This window comes from Sphaerodactylus townsendi, linkage group LG03 (genome assembly GCF_021028975.2).
Source record: "Sphaerodactylus townsendi isolate TG3544 linkage group LG03, MPM_Stown_v2.3, whole genome shotgun sequence".
In the NCBI taxonomy this organism is placed as follows: domain Eukaryota; kingdom Metazoa; phylum Chordata; class Lepidosauria; order Squamata; family Sphaerodactylidae; genus Sphaerodactylus; species Sphaerodactylus townsendi.
This window is the reverse complement of record NC_059427.1, coordinates 118,503,192-118,522,130: the sequence shown is the minus strand read 5'-3', so window position 1 is coordinate 118,522,130 and position 18,939 is coordinate 118,503,192. Positions and strand designations below refer to the sequence as shown.

The 18,939-nt window shown below is 43.3% G+C and overlaps 1 protein-coding gene and 1 pseudogene across 2 annotated transcripts in view; one reads left to right on the top strand and one right to left on the bottom strand.

The window, feature by feature from the left end:
• MFSD11 (major facilitator superfamily domain containing 11) overlaps positions 1-12,625 on the top strand; it is a 30,157-nt gene extending 17,532 nt beyond the window's left edge. For both annotated transcript variants that reach the window (XM_048490754.1, XM_048490753.1), the window contains exons 8-14: positions 1,136-1,280; positions 2,362-2,402; positions 3,321-3,386; positions 4,724-4,849; positions 8,975-9,149; positions 10,457-10,592; positions 12,130-12,625. In XM_048490754.1, coding sequence (XP_048346711.1) covers positions 1,136-1,280; positions 2,362-2,402; positions 3,321-3,386; positions 4,724-4,849; positions 8,975-9,149; positions 10,457-10,592; positions 12,130-12,294 — 854 coding nt within the window. In that variant the 3' untranslated portion in view covers positions 12,295-12,625. The remainder of the gene's footprint in view (positions 1-1,135; positions 1,281-2,361; positions 2,403-3,320; positions 3,387-4,723; positions 4,850-8,974; positions 9,150-10,456; positions 10,593-12,129) is intronic.
• Positions 12,626-17,218: 4,593 nt separating this feature from the next.
• On the bottom strand, positions 17,219-18,018 carry LOC125427848 (annotated as a pseudogene).
• Between the last annotated feature and the right edge of the window lie 921 nt (positions 18,019-18,939).

Genomic DNA, 18,939 nt, shown 5'->3' with positions numbered 1-18,939 from the left:
CCTGTTATATAAACCACAATAGCAGCACAGCCCTGCCTGGTGGGTCACAAGTCCTTGTAGATTTTTTGGGGGAGGGAGGCTGCTTTTAAAAAAACAATTTCTAGTGTATATGCATAGAAAACCAAGGTGTTGTGCCTCTTGGCTCTCTTTGCACTTTCTGAGAAGAGTAGTGGGACAGAGAGGTCAGATTACACAGCGGCAGGTAGGATTCCTCCATAGCTCTGACCTTTCACTTTCTCTTCACTATGGTATATCTCCTGTTGCTCAGCTTGCACTTCCTGTTTCCATCTCTCTTGGTCTGTGACCTATGATCCCCGCTCTCCTTCCTCTCCTTTGACTGAGATGTCACATACTTGCAGCTGAGTGAGTCCCACACTGCCCCCAGGGGGTTAAAAGTTGATTCCATGGGTGGAAAATTCAAAGATCATTATCTTACTGTATATGTGGTGGTGTTTCCAGTTATTGCACTTATGCCTATTATATTAAAGAGAATTTGGTTGGATGGCACATTGTCGGAAGGTGATGGAAGAGAGGCAGGGGAGCAGTTAATGCTCTTACAGTTACAGTGATGAAAGGGGACATTGGCATCTTTGTGACTGGGAGGACATGAGAAAGGTGTTCGCTTCCAGATTGCAGAGCCTCTTTTCAATTAACAAGAAAACACAGTCTTTGAAGCTTTAACACCTCTTGATTGGAGGGTCCAGGTTCTCATGGGCTTGATGCCAAGTTGGGTTAAGGGCCCAGGAGCACATGTGGGGTAAGGGCTGAAAAGGGGAGCTGTTTCTTTGTCTTTGTCCTTCATTTTGGAGTGCATTTTGGGAGCTGTCTCTTCTGTCTACACAGATTATTTTGTAAAAGCATCTAGTAAACATCAATAATAACAAAATGCTTGCTCAGCTCTGCATCTCTTCTTGCACCTCCTCTCTATTCTCCATCCTCATCCCTGTAAAACTGATCCACATTTTTGCAAAAGCAAACCATTGGTAGAGAGCTAATTAATCAATATGTGCAGTAGGTTGTCTTCAAGACGACCTATTTTGTTTCAGTACATTAGTTTTCTGGCTGTTTTGGCTAGAATGAATGGTTGATGTTTGCTAAGAAGTAACTCATCATTGTTTTTTTTCCCCTGTTCCAGAGAATGACCGCAGGACCGTCTTCATTGCTCTGACAGTGATCAGTCTTGTAGGCACCGTTCTATTCTTTCTCATCCGGAATCCACAGGAATCAAGTGCAGAAGAAGGGGAAATATCAGGCAGTGCTGATAATCTTGTGGAACCAATGTAGGTGCATTATAGATCCACTAGCAGTAAAGTCCAATGCACAAACAAATACAACGGGCTCTAGAAAACTGTTGGTGGGTTAATGGGGCCCATGAAATTATGATCTGAAACTACAACCTAGGCGTCTTGACACTTTTGCAGGCCTTGCAAACAAGGGGTTTGTTTTGTTTGTTTGTTTGAGAAAATTCAAGAGGTATCCAAAGACAGCTCTTGAAAGTAAATGTGCTTCAAATAACTCATCATTTCACAGTCCTTTAATTAGAGTAAAGTCATTCTGAGTTTTGACATTTTATTTTTATCTTATTTCTTTCATTCATTCATTCATTCATTCATTCATTCATTCATTCATTCATTCATTCATTCATTCATTCATTCATTCATTCATTCATTCATTCATTCATTCATTCATTCATTCATTCATTCATTCATTCATTCATTCATTTTTAGATTTATACCCACCCATCCCCGTAGGGCTCAGGGCGGTGAAATCTCCCTCCCATTCATCTTGGTACACTGGCAACCCCTGAAATTGTTTTTAGTTTCTTATCTACAGCAGTGTGGGGGACGGGCAGCTCTGCTCTGAGCTTCGTTTTCCTCACTCTCAAATCAAACATGTCCTTCTCATGGCTCATGTCTTCCTCACGTTTTTCATCCATTTTAAACTCTCTTTTCTGACCTTTTCAACCCGTAACTTAACTATTTCAATTTCTACCTTCAATCTTTTCCTTTCAAAAACCACTCTAGCTTCTCATTTCAGTGGCTCATACAGGTAAACATTCTGTTGTGACCTTCAAAGCTTGTTGATGACATTGCCACTGAGAATTTCATATCCCATGGAGCCTTGTTAAAGAACAGGTTGTTGTTTGAATGCAGATAATCTAAAAGCTGACCTAAGATGCCAATTTTTGCATAAAACGTTTCTCATACTGTGTTTGTAATATTTCTAAAGGCAAATGTTGGCAAAAATGTTCAAAAAAAAGAATGTTGTTTAAGGCAACGAGTATGCATGTTATATATCGCTCAGTGGTATTTACAGCTCTGCATAGTTGGTATTTGAAAACTTGCATTTGTTTTTAAACAGGGCTGACCAAAGTAAAATGACAAGAGCCGCAGATGCATTTAGTAAGTAAAATCTCATGGAAGAATTACGCTTGCAGATCTTATGGTGTTAGGCACTTCATCATGTCTAGTTATAGTTAGAGGACAATCTGAAACTCATTGCGACCCGATCTAAAAATGTCAAGGGAGTTGTGCTGTTTCCCTCCTCGGATTTATTTTCCTGTTTGTATCCCTTTTTTTACCTACTAATGCAGTGGTTCTCAACCTTCCTAATGCCACGACCCTTTAATACAGTTCCTCATGTTGTGGCGACCCCCAACCCTAACATTTATCTATTTTACAGATGGAGAACACTGATGCAGAGAGTCTTAGGCGACCCCTGTGAAAGGGTCATTCGACCCCCAAAGGGGTCCCGATCCCCAGGTTGAGAACCACTGTACTAATGCTTTCTGTTTTCTAGACTATTATGATCTGAGAACTCCCCAAGAGGAGAAAGTGCCTTTAGTTCTCTTCATGAAAGTTTCGGGGAAGTTCCATGCAGCTCGGCTCTTTCTTCCAGGGGGTGGGGGGTTGGAAATGCTTGCTAACACTAATAGCCTCCGGCATGGCATAGCGGTTAGTGCTGGACTAGGATCTGGTAGATTCAGGTTTGAATTGCCACTCTGCCATGGCAGCTTGTTGGGTGACCATGGACCAGTCATATATTTTCAGCCTAACCTACCTCACAGGACTGTTGTAAGGATAAAAGGGAGGGTGAGAATGATCTAAGCCACTTTGCTTTTCCAGTGGGAAGAAAGGTGGGGTATAAATGAAATAAATAAGTGGTGGTGGGGAGTGCTGTCACCTTTTCTTGCACTCTGCTGTTCTTGTTCCTATATTCAGTTGTATGTGTGGTAATAGAAACCATCAGTGAGGACCCCTTTTTTACTTTAGCATTCAGTATAATGTTTGTGATTTTGTTTTATTGTGCTTTGTTTGCAGAAAGTGCTATCAAGCTGTGTTCTACAAAAGAGATTCTCTTACTTAGTGTCACAACCGCCTATACAGGTATGATCAGAGCCACAAACACTCAGTCTGTGGTTTCCTTGGGACCTGGGAAGGGTATTCTTTCTGTGACCAAGAGCAACTTTTTCATTTGTTGTGCCATCCTACGTCCATTGCGCTTTGCTGGATTTTCCTTTCCTTATCTCCCCAAGGATTTGCCAGTTCCTATTTCTGCTCCTATTTCAGCATCCAAAATTTCACCCTGTTTGTGTGGTGCTGGAGATCCACACAGAGCTGAGCCCCCTTTTTTTTTGGGGGGGGGGGGGTTCTTGAACACAGAGAAAACCTCCATCTGATTTTTATTCTGAACAACTGCTTGCCTTAGCTGTCAGAGCTGCTCTGGGCAAAGCTACACAGAAATCATTGGCTGTGCTAGACATTTCAGCTATTGTGGCCCTTGACCCCTTTAAACAATTCATTTTGAACATCCCTAGTGTCTGTTCCAGCGTCAGTAGGCTGTCTTCTTACTGTGCTGACATGTAGAGTTATGGGTACCTGCTGGAGAGATGAGTTGCAAGACTGCCATCTTGTGGTTGCAACTGAGAATAGCTGTCATTCCTTGGCTTCAGTAGTATATTTGAGGTTTCTCCTTCACACACAAAGGTGAGGCATGCATGAAGGGAGATCTGCAAAAATACTTGTCTTTATATAAAAATACAGCAATTGCATTTCGTGGGGATCATTGTTAGATGAACACAATAGATGAAAAAGGCCATAGCCTCTTGGACAGACTTGCTCATTATCCTGCCATTTCTGTGATATTTTTCTTAGAATCATAGAATCATAGAGTTGGAAGTGATCATAAGGGCCAGCAAGTCCAACCCCCTGCAATGCAGGAACACATAATCAAAGCACTCCTGACAGGTGGCCATCCAGCCTCTGTTAAAAAACTCCAGGAGACATGGTCATGTTGTTTGGAAGCTAGTACACTGTAACTCATGTGAAAACTGTGAAGATTACTACTAAGTGCTTGCTTGGGATTTTCAGTGCTAATTAAATTCATTTGTGAAAGTGAAACTCTCCTCAAGTAATTGATTGTTGTAGCAGCCCTACTAGCCCAGACTAGCCCTATCTTGTATGTATTTGGATGGGAGACCACCAAGGAAGACTGGGGCTGTTTTGCAGAGGAAAGCAATGGCGAGCCACCCGTACTTAGCTCTTGCCCTGAAAATTCCATGAGGCGGAGCTTCAAGGGGTTGCCATGAGTTGGTTGCAACTTGTTGGCACACTTTACTTTAATTTCATTGTCACAGCAGCTTCCACTAGTATTTGCACGAATAGTGCTTAAGGATAAAGCAATTGTGCTTACCTGTAACTGAATTCATGTTATTTCTTTTAAGGTCTGGAATTAACATTCTTCTCTGGAGTGTACGGGACCTGTATAGGAGCTGTAAATAAATTTGGTGTTGAAGAAAAAAGCCTGATCGGGCTCTCTGGTATTTTTACTGGCATTGGAGAAATATTAGGTGAGTTCATACTGGATATGATGTAGTAGAGAAAAAAAATTTTTTGCCCGCGATTGTACAGTGTCTGTATATATCTGGCATGTAGCTCAAGGAACCTAGCTAAGAATAAGATGGGCATGTTTAACATGGTGATGTAATACATTTAAGTAGCAGCTGCATTAGATGTTTAAGCCTCGAATCAGAGGTGGGGTACAAATTGGTAAGTTTTTATTCAGTTAGTTAAAATGTTTTTATCCTGTACCTCATTCAGAAAACCAGTTCCCAATAAACAACGAAAAACTTCAAAAACACAGTCAAATACTTGAAATATTAACATAAGAATCTATTAAAGCAAAAGGCTAAGGCACAGACAAAAAATAGAAAGCACCAAGCAGCTGAAACATTAACCAAGATTAAAATTTAAAAATAGCATTAGAAAAAGTTATGATATTATTATTTGGCATTAAAGGGACTTGAACTTGCCGAGGGAGGATGCTCCCAAGTTGAGGTACCGCAACTGAAAAGAGCTGACTCCATTCACCTCCCCTCTGAAAAGGAGGGAGCCCCAGCAAGGTCTTAGATTAAGATACATAAATAATGGAGCGTATTTTGTGTTCCTTACAATATACTAGCCGCATGGGATGCGTAATGCCAGGTCAAACAGCTGTTCCATATAGAAATAGACTGGCTTTGCTGTTGGAGTCCCTGCAGACAGCAAAGTTCATGACACACTTAGGATTGCTTTTCATAAGCAGCAGATGAGATGGTGATCTTTGGTCTTCACTGTTCACATGAAGGTTCAGGTTCACTTCAGGTTCACATGAAGAGCCCTTTAACTCAGAAACACTCCTTTCACATAAAAAAAACCCCCTAGATGCTGTGGTGCAGGCTCTAGCTAAACCTCCATTCTGAAATGCCATGTTTCAATTTGAAAGCATTCATTTCTGTATGGAGCAGTATTCAGTCTGAAGTGGTACAGTGCTGTTGGAAGAGTTAGGCCTGTGGTCTCCATTTTGCCCCCCCCCCCCCATGTTTCCTTCTTCTTCCCCAAAAATTGTGGCTTTCCTCCACCTCATTGGAATAGGAGGTGCTTCAGATGAGAAGGTAAGACACTTACCTTGGAATCTCTAAGCCTGTTATGACTGGTTCTTGCCTATATGGCAGCCATTTTGTGGTGACAACCACTGCCTGTTTTCAAAATTCTGAAGTACCTACAGCTCAGTTTTGGGTATTGCTGAATTAGGTTGTGTTCTCCAGCCGGGGAATAGGCATTGTTGCACTGTGAGGGAGATTGTATGAATTGTAGGAGTGAGGAGCCCTGGGTCCAGATCCCCACACTGTCTTGACGCTGACAGTTACTTTCTGTCAGGCTAACCTACTTTACAAAGACATTGTGAAGGAAAAATGTGGGAGGAGGAACCATGTACTCTGTCCTGGACTCTTTGGAGGAAAGGTGGGATAAAGGTGTGATTGAAATGTAGAAAGAACTGATTCTTCCTTGGTGGTAGTAATCCTAAGAAAGCAGTCCTCAGACAGAACCCCGCTCTGCTTGCCAGGGGCGAACCTAGGCAAACTGGAGCCCGGGGACAAAACCTGAGTTTACGGCTCTGGCCTAACCCGGTAATGGGCCACCTCTCCCCCCACCATGAACAAACAATTATTTTTTGTACCAGCTCACAAAACACCTCCCACTCCCAGCAAAACGTACATGGCTCTCTCCCCACCAACTCTTTTCCTAATTTCCTAATCACAACAACCCTATGAGGTAGGTTGTTAGCCTGAGAAACAACTCCAGAAGCCAGTGCAGAGGTGGGTATTTTAAGCATGTAAACCTCTCACAAAACTAAACCCCAGCAAAACATTTCCACCAAACAAATGTCAAGCACATCATCTCTCACAAAACACCTCCAGGTGGAATCCACCTCAAACAGCATCACTTTCAATGGTGCTTAAACTAGGGAGCTCAGATTCTTCTTTTAAAATCCACCTTAAAGGGAGAATCTGGGGGGGTCCTCTGATTAAACAAAATTGAAAGTGATGCTGTTTCTAGGTGGGATTCTCCCCCATCCCTGGAAACAACATCACTTTTGGAGGGTTGGAGATTTAGATGAAACAAATACCAGATTCAGCCAGAATCTGGGCAAATTCTGGGGAACATTCTGGACAAAAGTGTCCCAATTATGTCCTGCCCAAATATGAACAAATGTGGTCTCAAGGTATTTGGGAATTTGGGGGGGGGGTATTTTTGAAAGTGTTTTTTTGGCCTGGGCAGGGAGGGCGGCATTTTTTAAAGCTAATAGCACCAATGATTCTCAGGGCATCATCCAGAGACTTCTGCTCCTGATGATAGCTACCCAAGTTTGGTGATGTTTGGTTCAGGGGAAAGCAAAGTGCTATGGACACCCAAATGGAATGCCCCTTCCCCATTGTTTCTCAATGGGAGCCTAACAGTAGATGGGGGCTACCCATTTGAGGGACCATACCTTTGCTCCCCCTGAACCAAACTTCACCAAACTTGGGTGGCATCATAAGAATAGTTACCAGATGAGGCCCTGAAATTTTGGTGTCACTAGCTTTAAAGATACACCCCTTACAGGCACCCCAAGAAAGTTGCCCAAGATTCTTTGTTTTGCAGTGACTTTGCTCCATTGTAGCCAATGGGGAATTTCTGAGGCAGGCTGCACATTTCTGAAGATAGAGGCACCAGACTTTCAAGGTGGCTCCAGGAAGCCCTCCTGGTAAAAGCATCCAGGCATAGAGACCTTTGCTTCTGAGGGTTCAATTTTATGGGCCCCCAAAAGGCTTATTTTGTTTCCATGCTCCTGCCCATGAAGCCTGCGGGCTGAGTTCTCTCAGAACTCTCTCAACTCGCCCCTCCCCCACTCCAGAAGCAAAGCTCACCAAGCTTGGATGCTATTACCCAAGGCCTCTTGGAGCCACCTTGAAAGTCTGGCGCCTCTATCTTAAAAAATGTGTGGTCAGTGCTTACACACTCAGAAATTCCCCAGAATCTGCCAGGTTCTTCAGCAAGTTCTATGGTGGGAAACATTATTCTTCCCACCATAGACTTCAATGGGGCTTTCTGTTATGCCCAGCTGGCGTTGTGGTAGAGGTTTCAACAGGAGGCAATGTGGTAGTGGTCTTGCTCTGGGTGGGGGCACTCAAGTTTGCCTGGGATGGCCGAATGCTGTGGGCATCAGGTTCACCTTCAACTTGGTGCCCACAGCATTTTAGCAAATTTGATTGGTTCCTTTCAGGAGACTCACACCAGCAGCCCTGCAGCAAATGCCCCCACCCAGAGCAAGACCCCTACCACAGTGCCTCCCATTGAAACCTCTACCACAGATTAATTGGGGGTCCATAAAATTGAACCCTCAGAAGCAAAGGTCTCTATGCCTGGATGCTATTACCAGGAGGGCTTCCTGGAGCCACCTTGAAAGTCTGGTGCCTCTGTCTTCAAAAATGTGCAGCCTGCCTACACACTCAAAAATTCCCCATTGGCTACAATGGAGCAAAGTCACTGCAAAACAAAGAATCTTGGGCAACTTTCTTGGGGTGCCTGTAAGGGGTGTATCTTTAAAGCTAGTGACACCAAAATTTCAGGGTGTCATCTGGTAACTATTCTTATGATGCCACCCAAGTTTGGTGAAGTTAGGTTCAGGGAGAACAAAGTTATGGTCCCTCAAATGGGTAGCCCCAATCTCCTGTTAGCTCCCATTGAAAACAATGGGGATGGGGGCACCCTCTTTGGGTGTCCATAACTTTGCTTTCCCTGAACCAAACATCACCAAACTTGGGTGGTATCATCAGGACAGTCTCTGGATGGTACCCTGAAAATTTGGTGTTGCTAGCCTTAAAAATGCGCCCCCTGCAGGCCAAAACGTAAAAAACACTAAAAAATTAAAAATCACACAAAAGACCCTGAAATGGTGGCGCCCCCCCACGTGACCAAATGGGGGGCGGCCAGGGACATAGGGTACCCCCTGTCCCTAGGCAGAAACGCCACTGCTGCTTGCTTTCTCCCCCTTAGTGTCGCACATACGTTTTCCTGTTTGCACTTGTAGTCAAAATCTTGTTAGATACTGTGAATATTGAGTTTACTTCAAGTTATTTTAACTTCCTTTCCCCCTTTGGCTTTGTCCTCAGGTGGAGGAATCTTTGGCCTCCTGAGCAAGAGCAACCGTTTTGGCCGGAACCCAGTGGTGATGTTAGGCATCGTCGTCCATTTTATAGCCTTCTATTTGATTTTTTATAACATACCGAATGATGCCCCGATTGCCTCCATTTATGGAACAGATAGCATAGCCTACATGGAACCAAGGTATTCCCTTCTTGTACTAGGCTGACTGAGCACCTAATCAGGGAGTCAGACTAAACCTCTTTAAATGCAGGTTGCCTTCTTTTTCAAACTGAGACCACTTTCTGTGAATCTCTAGAGGTCGTTTGTCCAAGAAAACTGCATGCCACTCAACCATTAACCATTTCTGGCACATTGGGAATATCCCCTTTCACTGGGTCAATGCAAGTGGGATCGGGGCCTCAGAGACGTGCTAGCACTAAATTTCCACAGTCTAAAAATAACTTCAGAATCTATGAAGGAGTTTTACCAGTAATGAAGTTTTGAAAATGAGATACATTATGTAGTTATGTGTTAGGATCTCTTACATTCCGTAGCTTAACATGGCCGTGTAATCTCACCCAATAAACATAGGAAGGTGTTCAGAATTGGATCAGTGGAACTGGGGAGCACTTGTGGACTACTACTATGCTATAATAATAGAGAGCCATCGTGGTGTAGTTATCAGAGTGTTAAACTAAGCCAGAGGATGCCGGGTTCAAACCCCCTCTACCATGAAGCTCTGTGGGTAAAATTGGGCATATCAATTAATTTCAATCAAATCTACCTTACAAGGTTGTTATAAGGATAAAATGAAGGAAAGCAGAAACTTGTATGCCTTCCCTAACTCCTTGGAGGAAGGGCAGGATAAAAATACAACTAATTGTTTCAATTAAACGATTTAGTAAAGTATTAACACATGTTAAATGTCTTTGACATTTAGCTCAGCGAAGAAGTGCTGCAAGAGATGCTCATTCTCATCATGTGAAGTAAATGTTCAGTGGTGACCTGCACCAGGTGTCCCCATCCTTTTTGAGCCTGTGGGCACCTTTGGAGTTCTAACACAGCATGCTGGGTGCAGGTGACAAAGAAGATGCCTCAAAATAGCTCCTATAGGATACAGAGCTAATCACAAAATGGCCGCCCCAGCTTACCCTGCAATTACACACTGTACTGAGGTGTCAAAGCAATGTTTTGAAATTTCAGATCTCCAGTGGCCAATCAGATCTCCAGTGGCCAATCAGAAGCCTTGCTGGGCAAAAGCCCCCACCTGGCCTTGCCCACTTTCTAAATACACTTGGCAGGCACTAAGGAAAGTCTTAGTGGGAGCCATGGCACCCATAGGCTGCATGTAGGGGGACGTCTGACCTACACATTGAAACTTTTCTCAATTGACATTAAATTACTAATGACAAAATAAGTCATGGTACGGGATACTATTTTTTTCAGCATAGCTGACATGCGTTGCTTAAATGCAGTGTGGTTGATGTGCGTCTTTTTTCTCTTTTCAGCAAAGAAGTGGCTATTTTTTGCAGCTTTTTGCTCGGTCTAGGTGACAGCTGTTTCAACACTCAGCTCCTCAGTATTTTGGGGTACCTGTATGCCGAAGACAGCGCGCCAGCTTTTGCAATCTTCAAATTTATTCAGGTAATCTCTCTCCCCAAATGATACAGCCAGACGGTTTGATGATATGTGCAGTTACTATCTACTGGCATAGTGCAGCAGTTATTCATTTCACATCAATAAAAGGCTTGATGTGGTGGCATGGGAAGGAACCCTGAGGGCTTGCATAGGTTTAGGACAGTGGTTCTCAACCTTCCTAATGCCACGACCCTTTAATACAGTTCCTCATGTTGTGGTGACCCCCAGCCCTAACATTTATCCATTTTACAGATGGAGAACACTGATGCAGGGAGTCTTAGGCGACCCCTGTGAAAGGGTCGTTCGACCCCCAGGTTGAGAACCACTGGTTTAGGAGGCAGCTGGAGGCCAAAGCCCTGACACTAATGGGATGTTTGGGGACCCAGACTGGAAAAACGTTATTGAAAGGATAAGTACTGAAAAAATGAAAAAAAGGGGTTTTAAAAAAAGGCTTCAGTGGAATCCCTACATTCCTGGACATGTCATATAGAAGAGTCTACAACAGGGGGACCCATATGCAATGCCAATTGCAGGTTTGGGGGATCCTTTGGTAAACAGTACCCTCCCCCAATAAGCCCATCGCTGCTTTCATGGCTTTCTCATCCCTTCTTTCCTTTCCACTTCTGCTTTCTTCCTTACTCCCCATCATTGTTTTTACTGCTTTTTTCTCCTCCTTCTCTTTCCCTCCCACCCTTGCAGAGGTATAGCTCCAAGGGGACAGGGGGAGTGCGCAACACACCATGCGTGCGCCTCTGTGGGGGTGTGGCGGGGGCATGGTGTGGTGTGGCATCCTGGGGGGTGGGGGCAGAGGACACACTGGTGCACTGGGCGCTTTTCCCCCTTGCTACACCTCTGCACCTCTGCCACTACTGTCTCCCTCCTACCACTGCTTTCTCCCCCTGCCCTTCCCTTTCTCCCATCTGCTTTCTCCATCCCTCCCCCAACATTCGCACTGGCATTGCTTTCTACCCCTCTCTTCTTCTATTCCTTTTTTTTCTCCTTGAAATGCTTGGTTGTATGGAGTTGCTAGGTAACCCCATAATGCCAACCATGATTCCTTGGGTTTCACACCTCGCTTCTCTGTTGGAGGGGTTCACTTCCATTTAAATGGAACTGTTCAGGTTTTCTGTGCCAGGCCCCATGTGCTGATTTTTTTGATCTGCACTCTGAGGCCAAGTTTGGAATTAGATATATGGTTAATAGCACTGTATAGTAAAGAGATGAAATAGAGAACAATGCAAAGCCCATCAAGGGGTGAGGCAAACTGGAAAATGAAACAGTGAGGCTGGATTTGCTGCAGATGAGCAGTGACGGTGCAAGAGACAAAATTTCACTGGAAGTGACCTTGAATTAATTGGAGTTCTGTTAGATGTGGGTGGCCATTTGCTGTCAAGGTTGATTTCAGAAAAACAAGCTTTACATGCTGAAGAGCTTCCCTAGAAGAGGAATTTATGCCCTGGAATATTAGTAAAAGCAAATGCATCTAAATTGAGTTGGAACATCACTAACTGTATGTTCATCTCCTGCCTGCTTTCCTTTTCAGTCTGTCTGTGCAGCCATAGCTTTTTTCTACAGCAATTATCTGCTTCTTCAGTGGCAGCTCCTGATTATGACTGTGGTTGGGTTCTTTGGGACAATTTCCTTTTTCACCGCAGAATGGGAAGCTCCAGCCTTTGTTGCCAAAAACAACGATTACAGCAGCATTTAAGGGAAGCCTTGTCATCATCCTAGGACAATATCCACCTGCAAATGCATCCCTTTCTTGAAATGAGTTGATAGCATTTGCTATTGCAGAAGCATGTTCAAAGAACCTCTATTTCCACCTTAGAACAATGGAAAACAACTATCACCTGCTATAGAAAAAGAAAGCACTGAAGTTTTATTTTGAATTCACTAGTGCTGATGGGAAGGTTCATTTACCACAATGTGGAAAAAGAGGGACCTGGAAATCGGGGCACCAAGATGTTCTTCGTATTGTTGCCACTCGCTGAGTTCTTACATCTCAGGGTTATGACCATCCATTGTGGAAATCCTGTCCTTCTAAAAATAATCACATTGCTATTTTGGTTTTGATTGTCTGTGTCTGAAACTTGGGTCCAGCTGCCTTGTGATAATTTTTTTTTGTTATGTGCACTGCAACACAAGGGATGAAAGACTAATTCATTTCATGGATTTGTGCAGAAATGGTAGAAAGGCTCTAAAGCTTTATTTGTGTTCATTTCCCAGTTCCGTTTTCTCCTGAGATTTACTTTACAAGATGAACTATCGTCAGTTTTGAAAAAGTGAATGTATTTATGGGACAAGTAGCATAAAGGGAATTAAATACATTTGCCCACACTGTTTTGTTAATTTTATGTATTCTAATCAGAGCCAAAAAACTGTTACGGTCCCAGTCCTTGGAGGCTATTTATCTTTACTCAGGATTAAGTTTATGATAATGTTTGCTGCTATAAGACTGTGTAAGAAATGGTTTCCAAAGACCCCTAATGACATTATCATAATGCATCTACAAATATGTTAATACCTTGGTGGCTTAACTGAATTCAGTGCGACTTGTCACATGCATAAAATTACTTAGATGCATGAATTAGGTTTAAGATTAAGGAAAATGCCCTGCTTTGTTCTAGCCCCATTCTCTTCTGCTCATTGATTAGTAACAATCTCTGGGCACAGTCTTCTCCTATTAATATATTCTTAATATATTCATAGAATAAATTAGTAACTTGGATCTAGACTAGCGTTTCTGGAAGTGCAAGGATTTCTATCCACAGAGCAGAAAGCCTGTCCCCCTTCAGTAGCCTGAAATCCCCCCCCCCCCACACACACACACACACTCCAAAAAAAAGAGTGATTTCAGGCTGCCACAATAGGGGGGTGGCAAGAAAGTTGCATTCAGCAAGTGGAAATCCTCATGTCACAGAAACACTTGCCTGGGATCAAAGGCTCATTCCGCACATGCAGAATAACGCACTTTCAAACTGCTTTCAATGCTCTTCGAAGCTGTGCAGAATGGCAAAATCCACTTGCAAACAGTTGTGAAAGTGGTTTGAAAATGCATTATTTTGCATGTGCGGAAGGGGCCTAAGACAATTATTGTAATTTTACCTTTGTCATGGCCCAGGGAAGAACACTGGGAGAGCGGTGGAAACAGAGTTTGAGGGGGTGGGGGGCTAAATATTTTGGATTTCCTGCACAGAAAATGTGCCTGTACATGTTTTCATACAGATAAGACCCCATTTAAATTAAAGGAAGCTTATGCCTAAGCAGGTATGGTAGGGTTGAAGAAGAGTTTGGATTTATACCCCAACTTTCTCTCCTGTAAGGAGACTTTCCTTTCCCCTCACCACAGCAGATACCTTGTGAGGAAGGTGGGGCTTGGAGAGTTCTGAGAAAACTGTGACTAGCCCGAGGTCACCCAGCAGGCATGCTAGAGCGTAGGAGCAAATCTGGTTCACCAGATAAGAGTCTGCTGCTCATGTGGAGGAGTGGGGATTCAAACCAGTTCTCCAGATTAGAGTCCACCTGCTCTTAACCACTACACCATGGTACAAGTTGCTGCCTTAATGTGTAAATATAGATAAGTGCATGAAAATTACATATAACAATTGGACATGTTTTGTTACATGCATGTGCGTGCGCAAACACACACACACACACACACACACACACACACACACACACACACACACACACACACACACACACACACACACACTATGCTATAGAAAATGTAGTCCAAGAGTTTTTCAAAACAAGCAAATGGCCATTCTCTTATATTAATTTTTCCAGATTATTATAGATATAAACATGTGAGGGCTGCCACCACAATTTGTTCCAAGGAAATAAATTTTCCAAGAGCATTTTTGGAAGGGAGCAGAGGCTCTTAGGCCCCTTCTGCACATGCAGAATAATGCACTTTCAATCCACTTTCACAATTGTTTGCAAGTGGATTTTGCTATTCCGCACGGTAAAATCCAGCTGCAAAGTGCATTGAAAGTGGATTGAAAGTGCATTATTCTGCATGTGCGGAAGGGATCTTATTTTCGGTAGAGGCGTGAAGATGATGCTTCTCATGAGAAGGCATTGAAACGAGTAAGCTACTTGGGTGGGCTTGTGCCACAGAGAGTGCTCAATTGATTGTGTTCGTAGTCTTAAACTACTACAAATCAGCTCCCTTGGATTTAGCGGATCTGCACGAAAAAGGTGGTTTAAAGCTTGCAGGATTACCTATAGAACCTTTTCAATATTTCAATAATATTGGAAGTGTGCCTTTTGCAAGCTGATGCTCTTGGTAGACTTGTTTTCTTGGTAGACTTGTATGTCTGTTTTGTAAGAAAGCACAAATGTATTTTTAAGCATCATCTCTGTTTGCTAATAAACTTCATTGTTGTTGTGAGCAATAGAAAGTGAGTGCAAGGCTGCAGTCCAGTATGCATTTACTTTAGTGTAAGTCGGGTTACAAAACTTGTACAGACAAAATAAATAAAAGAAATCCAGCCAAATGCTTAATTTTACAGGCTCCTGAACAAAGGACCCCCAGCTGTTCTACTTGGCCCTATTGTTTCCTGCGGGAGAAATTCCAGTTAAAAGCAGTGGGATTTCCTTCTGAATGAATATGGTTAGCCTGAGCAATAATATTCTAGTTTTAAGATTCTAGTCTTGCCAAGAAGTAACTTCAATTCCATACAAGCCAAAACCAGCATATAACTTTATAGAATATAAAGAGGGCACGGTTCCTACTGGACACACTTATGAGGCTGCAGTGTCTCAAACGGTTTGCTTCAAAGTCAGGCAGTTAATTGTAAAAGGTCTAATAGTGTAATATATATGAGTCATGAGGAATGTGGGGCCCATGAAACAGTTTTCAGGAGTCCAACAGCTCCTGCATGGTTTTTTTTTTCCAATGCACTCTTCTACCCTAATTTCACCTTGGAAGTAAAACTTGTATAGACAAAATATATCACAGAAATCTAGCCAAATGCTTAATTCTGCAACAAATTGTACTGCCAGGCAAAGTGTTGGCAGTAGCACATCATACCTGTGATGTCACTCCAGTTCCCACTTACGGTGATTTTAACTTTGAGGACCCAAAGAAGAATATAAATATGCCCCCTCCTCCAAGAATGCCTGACCTCAGCACTCCTCCAAGAATGCCTGACTTGCATTTTAAAGTTTCAGTGCAACAAATATTTGAGATCAGCAATAAAAGGACTGTACAGGTTTACTTATATTGTGCTGATTGTTAAAGCTCCTTTTGGGGAAATGGCATTGCAAAATCTGTCCATGTTGCTTAGCTGCTGAAATATGTTCAGGTTAGCTCTGTATTTATGCCTAAAAGTTATTGCACCTTGCTGCAGGTAGTCTTGGAAACATATGGAGGGACAGACATCTTTCAAAAACCCTCTCTCATTGCACAATCTGTCTTGATATATTTGATGTTCTTACATTTTTATACTACTGGGTTTACCTGAGAAGGGAGATGCTTCTAAAAAATGAAAGTCTTTTTAAAACCACATGGCAGAGACAGAATTACATACAAATGTTTTATATTCATAAATGAATGTATACCACTTTAACACATGTCAAATGTAGCGATGACCATTGTATGGAATTCCTATCATAGAATATAGTAGCTAAAAATGGATTCTCTAAAATGATATTTTACTTGAATTGCCAGATGCTGTAGGCAGATACCATGCAACACCTGTCTCTAACTAGATCAGGGGTCTGCAACCTGCTGTTCCCACTTATGGGAATTGGCCATGCTGGCAGGGGCTAATGGGAATTGTAGTCCATGAACATCTGGAGATCTGCAGGTTGAAGACCCCTGATCTAGATGGCCACTTGTTACAGACAGAATACTGGATAGGATCAAACCTGGTTAGTCCATCGAAAATAATCAGAAGCGTTCCTTAGAGGCCGCTTTCAAGACGTTTCCTTCTACGCTTCCATCGCCGCGCAGAATCTCCGCCGGCGTGGAGGCGAAGGCCGCCTCGTGATGCACGCATGCGCGACGGCTTCCAGCAGAGGCTCGGTTTCAAACGGTCGGTTTCTTTGATAACAGCTTTGTTCTCGCTACGCACTACGCCGTTGGTCGTTGAAGTCACGACGCTTTGCCCCTCCGACACTCCAGGGGTCGGAGGACAGCGTATGGGCTTCACGGCCAGCAGGCTTAACTAATTTCCGGGGACAAGGTGAGTGGGACGGGCGCAGGGAGACAGATGATACCTTCCCGGCGATGGCGGGTTCGCACCGGCTGGAAGACGCTTTCCAACAACAACCCTTTTGTAAAGCGCTGGTTGTTGTTTAGGGCGGCCTGGACGTTCTGGGGAGGGGAGGGCAGTCAGTGTCATTGCCTGAAGTTGAACGGTGGCCTGGGGCTAAAGCGCTATTACCGTACCAGGTCACGCTTTTGGCCATGGGCCCATGCGGAAAGTTGGCCATAGGGATATCATCAATAGGCTGTATTGTTTTTTTTTTTATTCCACGCATTTTTAATAATTGTGGTATCCAGAAGTTAGAAATTTTTAAAAAGTGACTTCACACTAGGGTTCATTGCTTTACAAAGAACTAGGTATAAAAGATAATTTAATAAAAGCTGTTCTTCTTGACATTCCAATAGGCTAAATTAGCAGGATTTACACTTCAAAGGAAACAAAATAGAAACACTTTAGATGACACTAAGCAATACACTCTGCTGCGAATGCAGCTGAAGGGACTCTGGATTTCTAGGATGAGTAAGAATTTCTAGACATAACTCCATTTGCCAGGTTGCAGTGCATTCCTCATCGCAAGGCAGATCTCTTCTCAGTAGGTACCAAGTAATTGTTGGGTATATAATGTGCTGAGACCTCAGAGGAAATTCTGTTTTATACAGCATCTGTTGTCGGATGCCCCACCGCACACTTTTCCTGGAATCTTCCCCTGGGAGCCGTAGTGACCCAGTCACGCTTATGCCCAAATAACGGGCTACCCGGTCAGTCTTCATTCTGTTTCGGCTCAGGTGGTCCAGTCTTGGTAATATGAAAGCCTTTGGGTGGCCAGTAATGACCAAAGCCTGCTCAGATGATGGGATATTTCTGCACTGGATCTGGGAGCTCTGACTCTGGCTTTCTTCTGAAGATTTCCAGGAAGCCTCCAATTCTGGGGAGCTCTCTGGCTCACACTCCTCCTCCTCACACTCTTCATCTTCCTGCTGCTTTTCAAAGATCACTTGCAAAGTGTGTTCTGTTTGAGGATGTTTGACCGTTACAGGAAGCATGGGTCTGGTCACAGAAGCTTTTGTGTATGGATCAAGCTGAGGTGGAGTGCAGTGCTCCAGTCTTGGTAATATGAAAGACTTTGGGTGCCTAGCATCTTCTTGCTGCTCTTCAAAGATCACTGGTTGCAAAGGGGGTTCTGTTTGAGGATATTGGAATATTACAGGAAGCATGGGTCTGGTCACAGAGGTCCCCTTGCCTACTTTTCTATTTTACAGTTCTCGCACCACATCTGGCTGCGAAGCTTCTGTCAACCTTAATGATCCTTCTTTGTGGGGAGCTCTCTGCTGCTGCTCTCGCCAACGGCGGAACATCAGGCTGTTAGATTGTCTCAGATGGGAAGGCCTGAGACTGATCCTTAAAGCACCAGCCTTTTGCTACTGATAGAAAGCAAGTTTTTATATAATTTTCAGTTTTTGTTCTTCTTGGAGATGGCAGGCAGACAAGACTATTCCTGGCTACTCATCCATGGTTTGACACAAACAAAACCAGCCTCACTTGGAGCAAAAACGATCCCTGTTAAGGCTGCCATATTGATGGCCATCTCCACATTTATGTGTATGGGGGCCAATTTCATCTTCTTTTCCATGACTGTGGCATTGAGTTTGTTAGAACAAACATCTGTGGGTCAAGAAAACCTGTTTGAGTGCCTCAAGTATTGGCCTCACCCAGAAATGTGAGCAATGTTTGTTACAGGATGAAAGGAAAGCCAACGAAACCTTGCAAAAACAGGAGACTGGTTTCATCAGTTGTTACTTGTGACTGAGCCAGCACAACTGCACACACACATAAAATGCCTGGGACATCTTTCCAAAGAATTTGAGGGATGAGGTGCCTTTTCTGCTCCTAGCATGGTTAGCATATCTTTTGCAATGCATTCGTGTTACTGTCCAAACTTATTCCATCATGAAATACACTTGAAAAGCGGCTTGTATGGTTTTGTTAATATAATTTGTATGATCATGGATCACTTTGGAACTTGTTTTTTATTTGAAATATATTTGGTGATACGACCCTGAGTATGTGAGTGTTGAATTTAGTCTCCTTGATCCACTGTTTTGTTTGAGACTAGCCATATAAGTAAAAAGGAAATC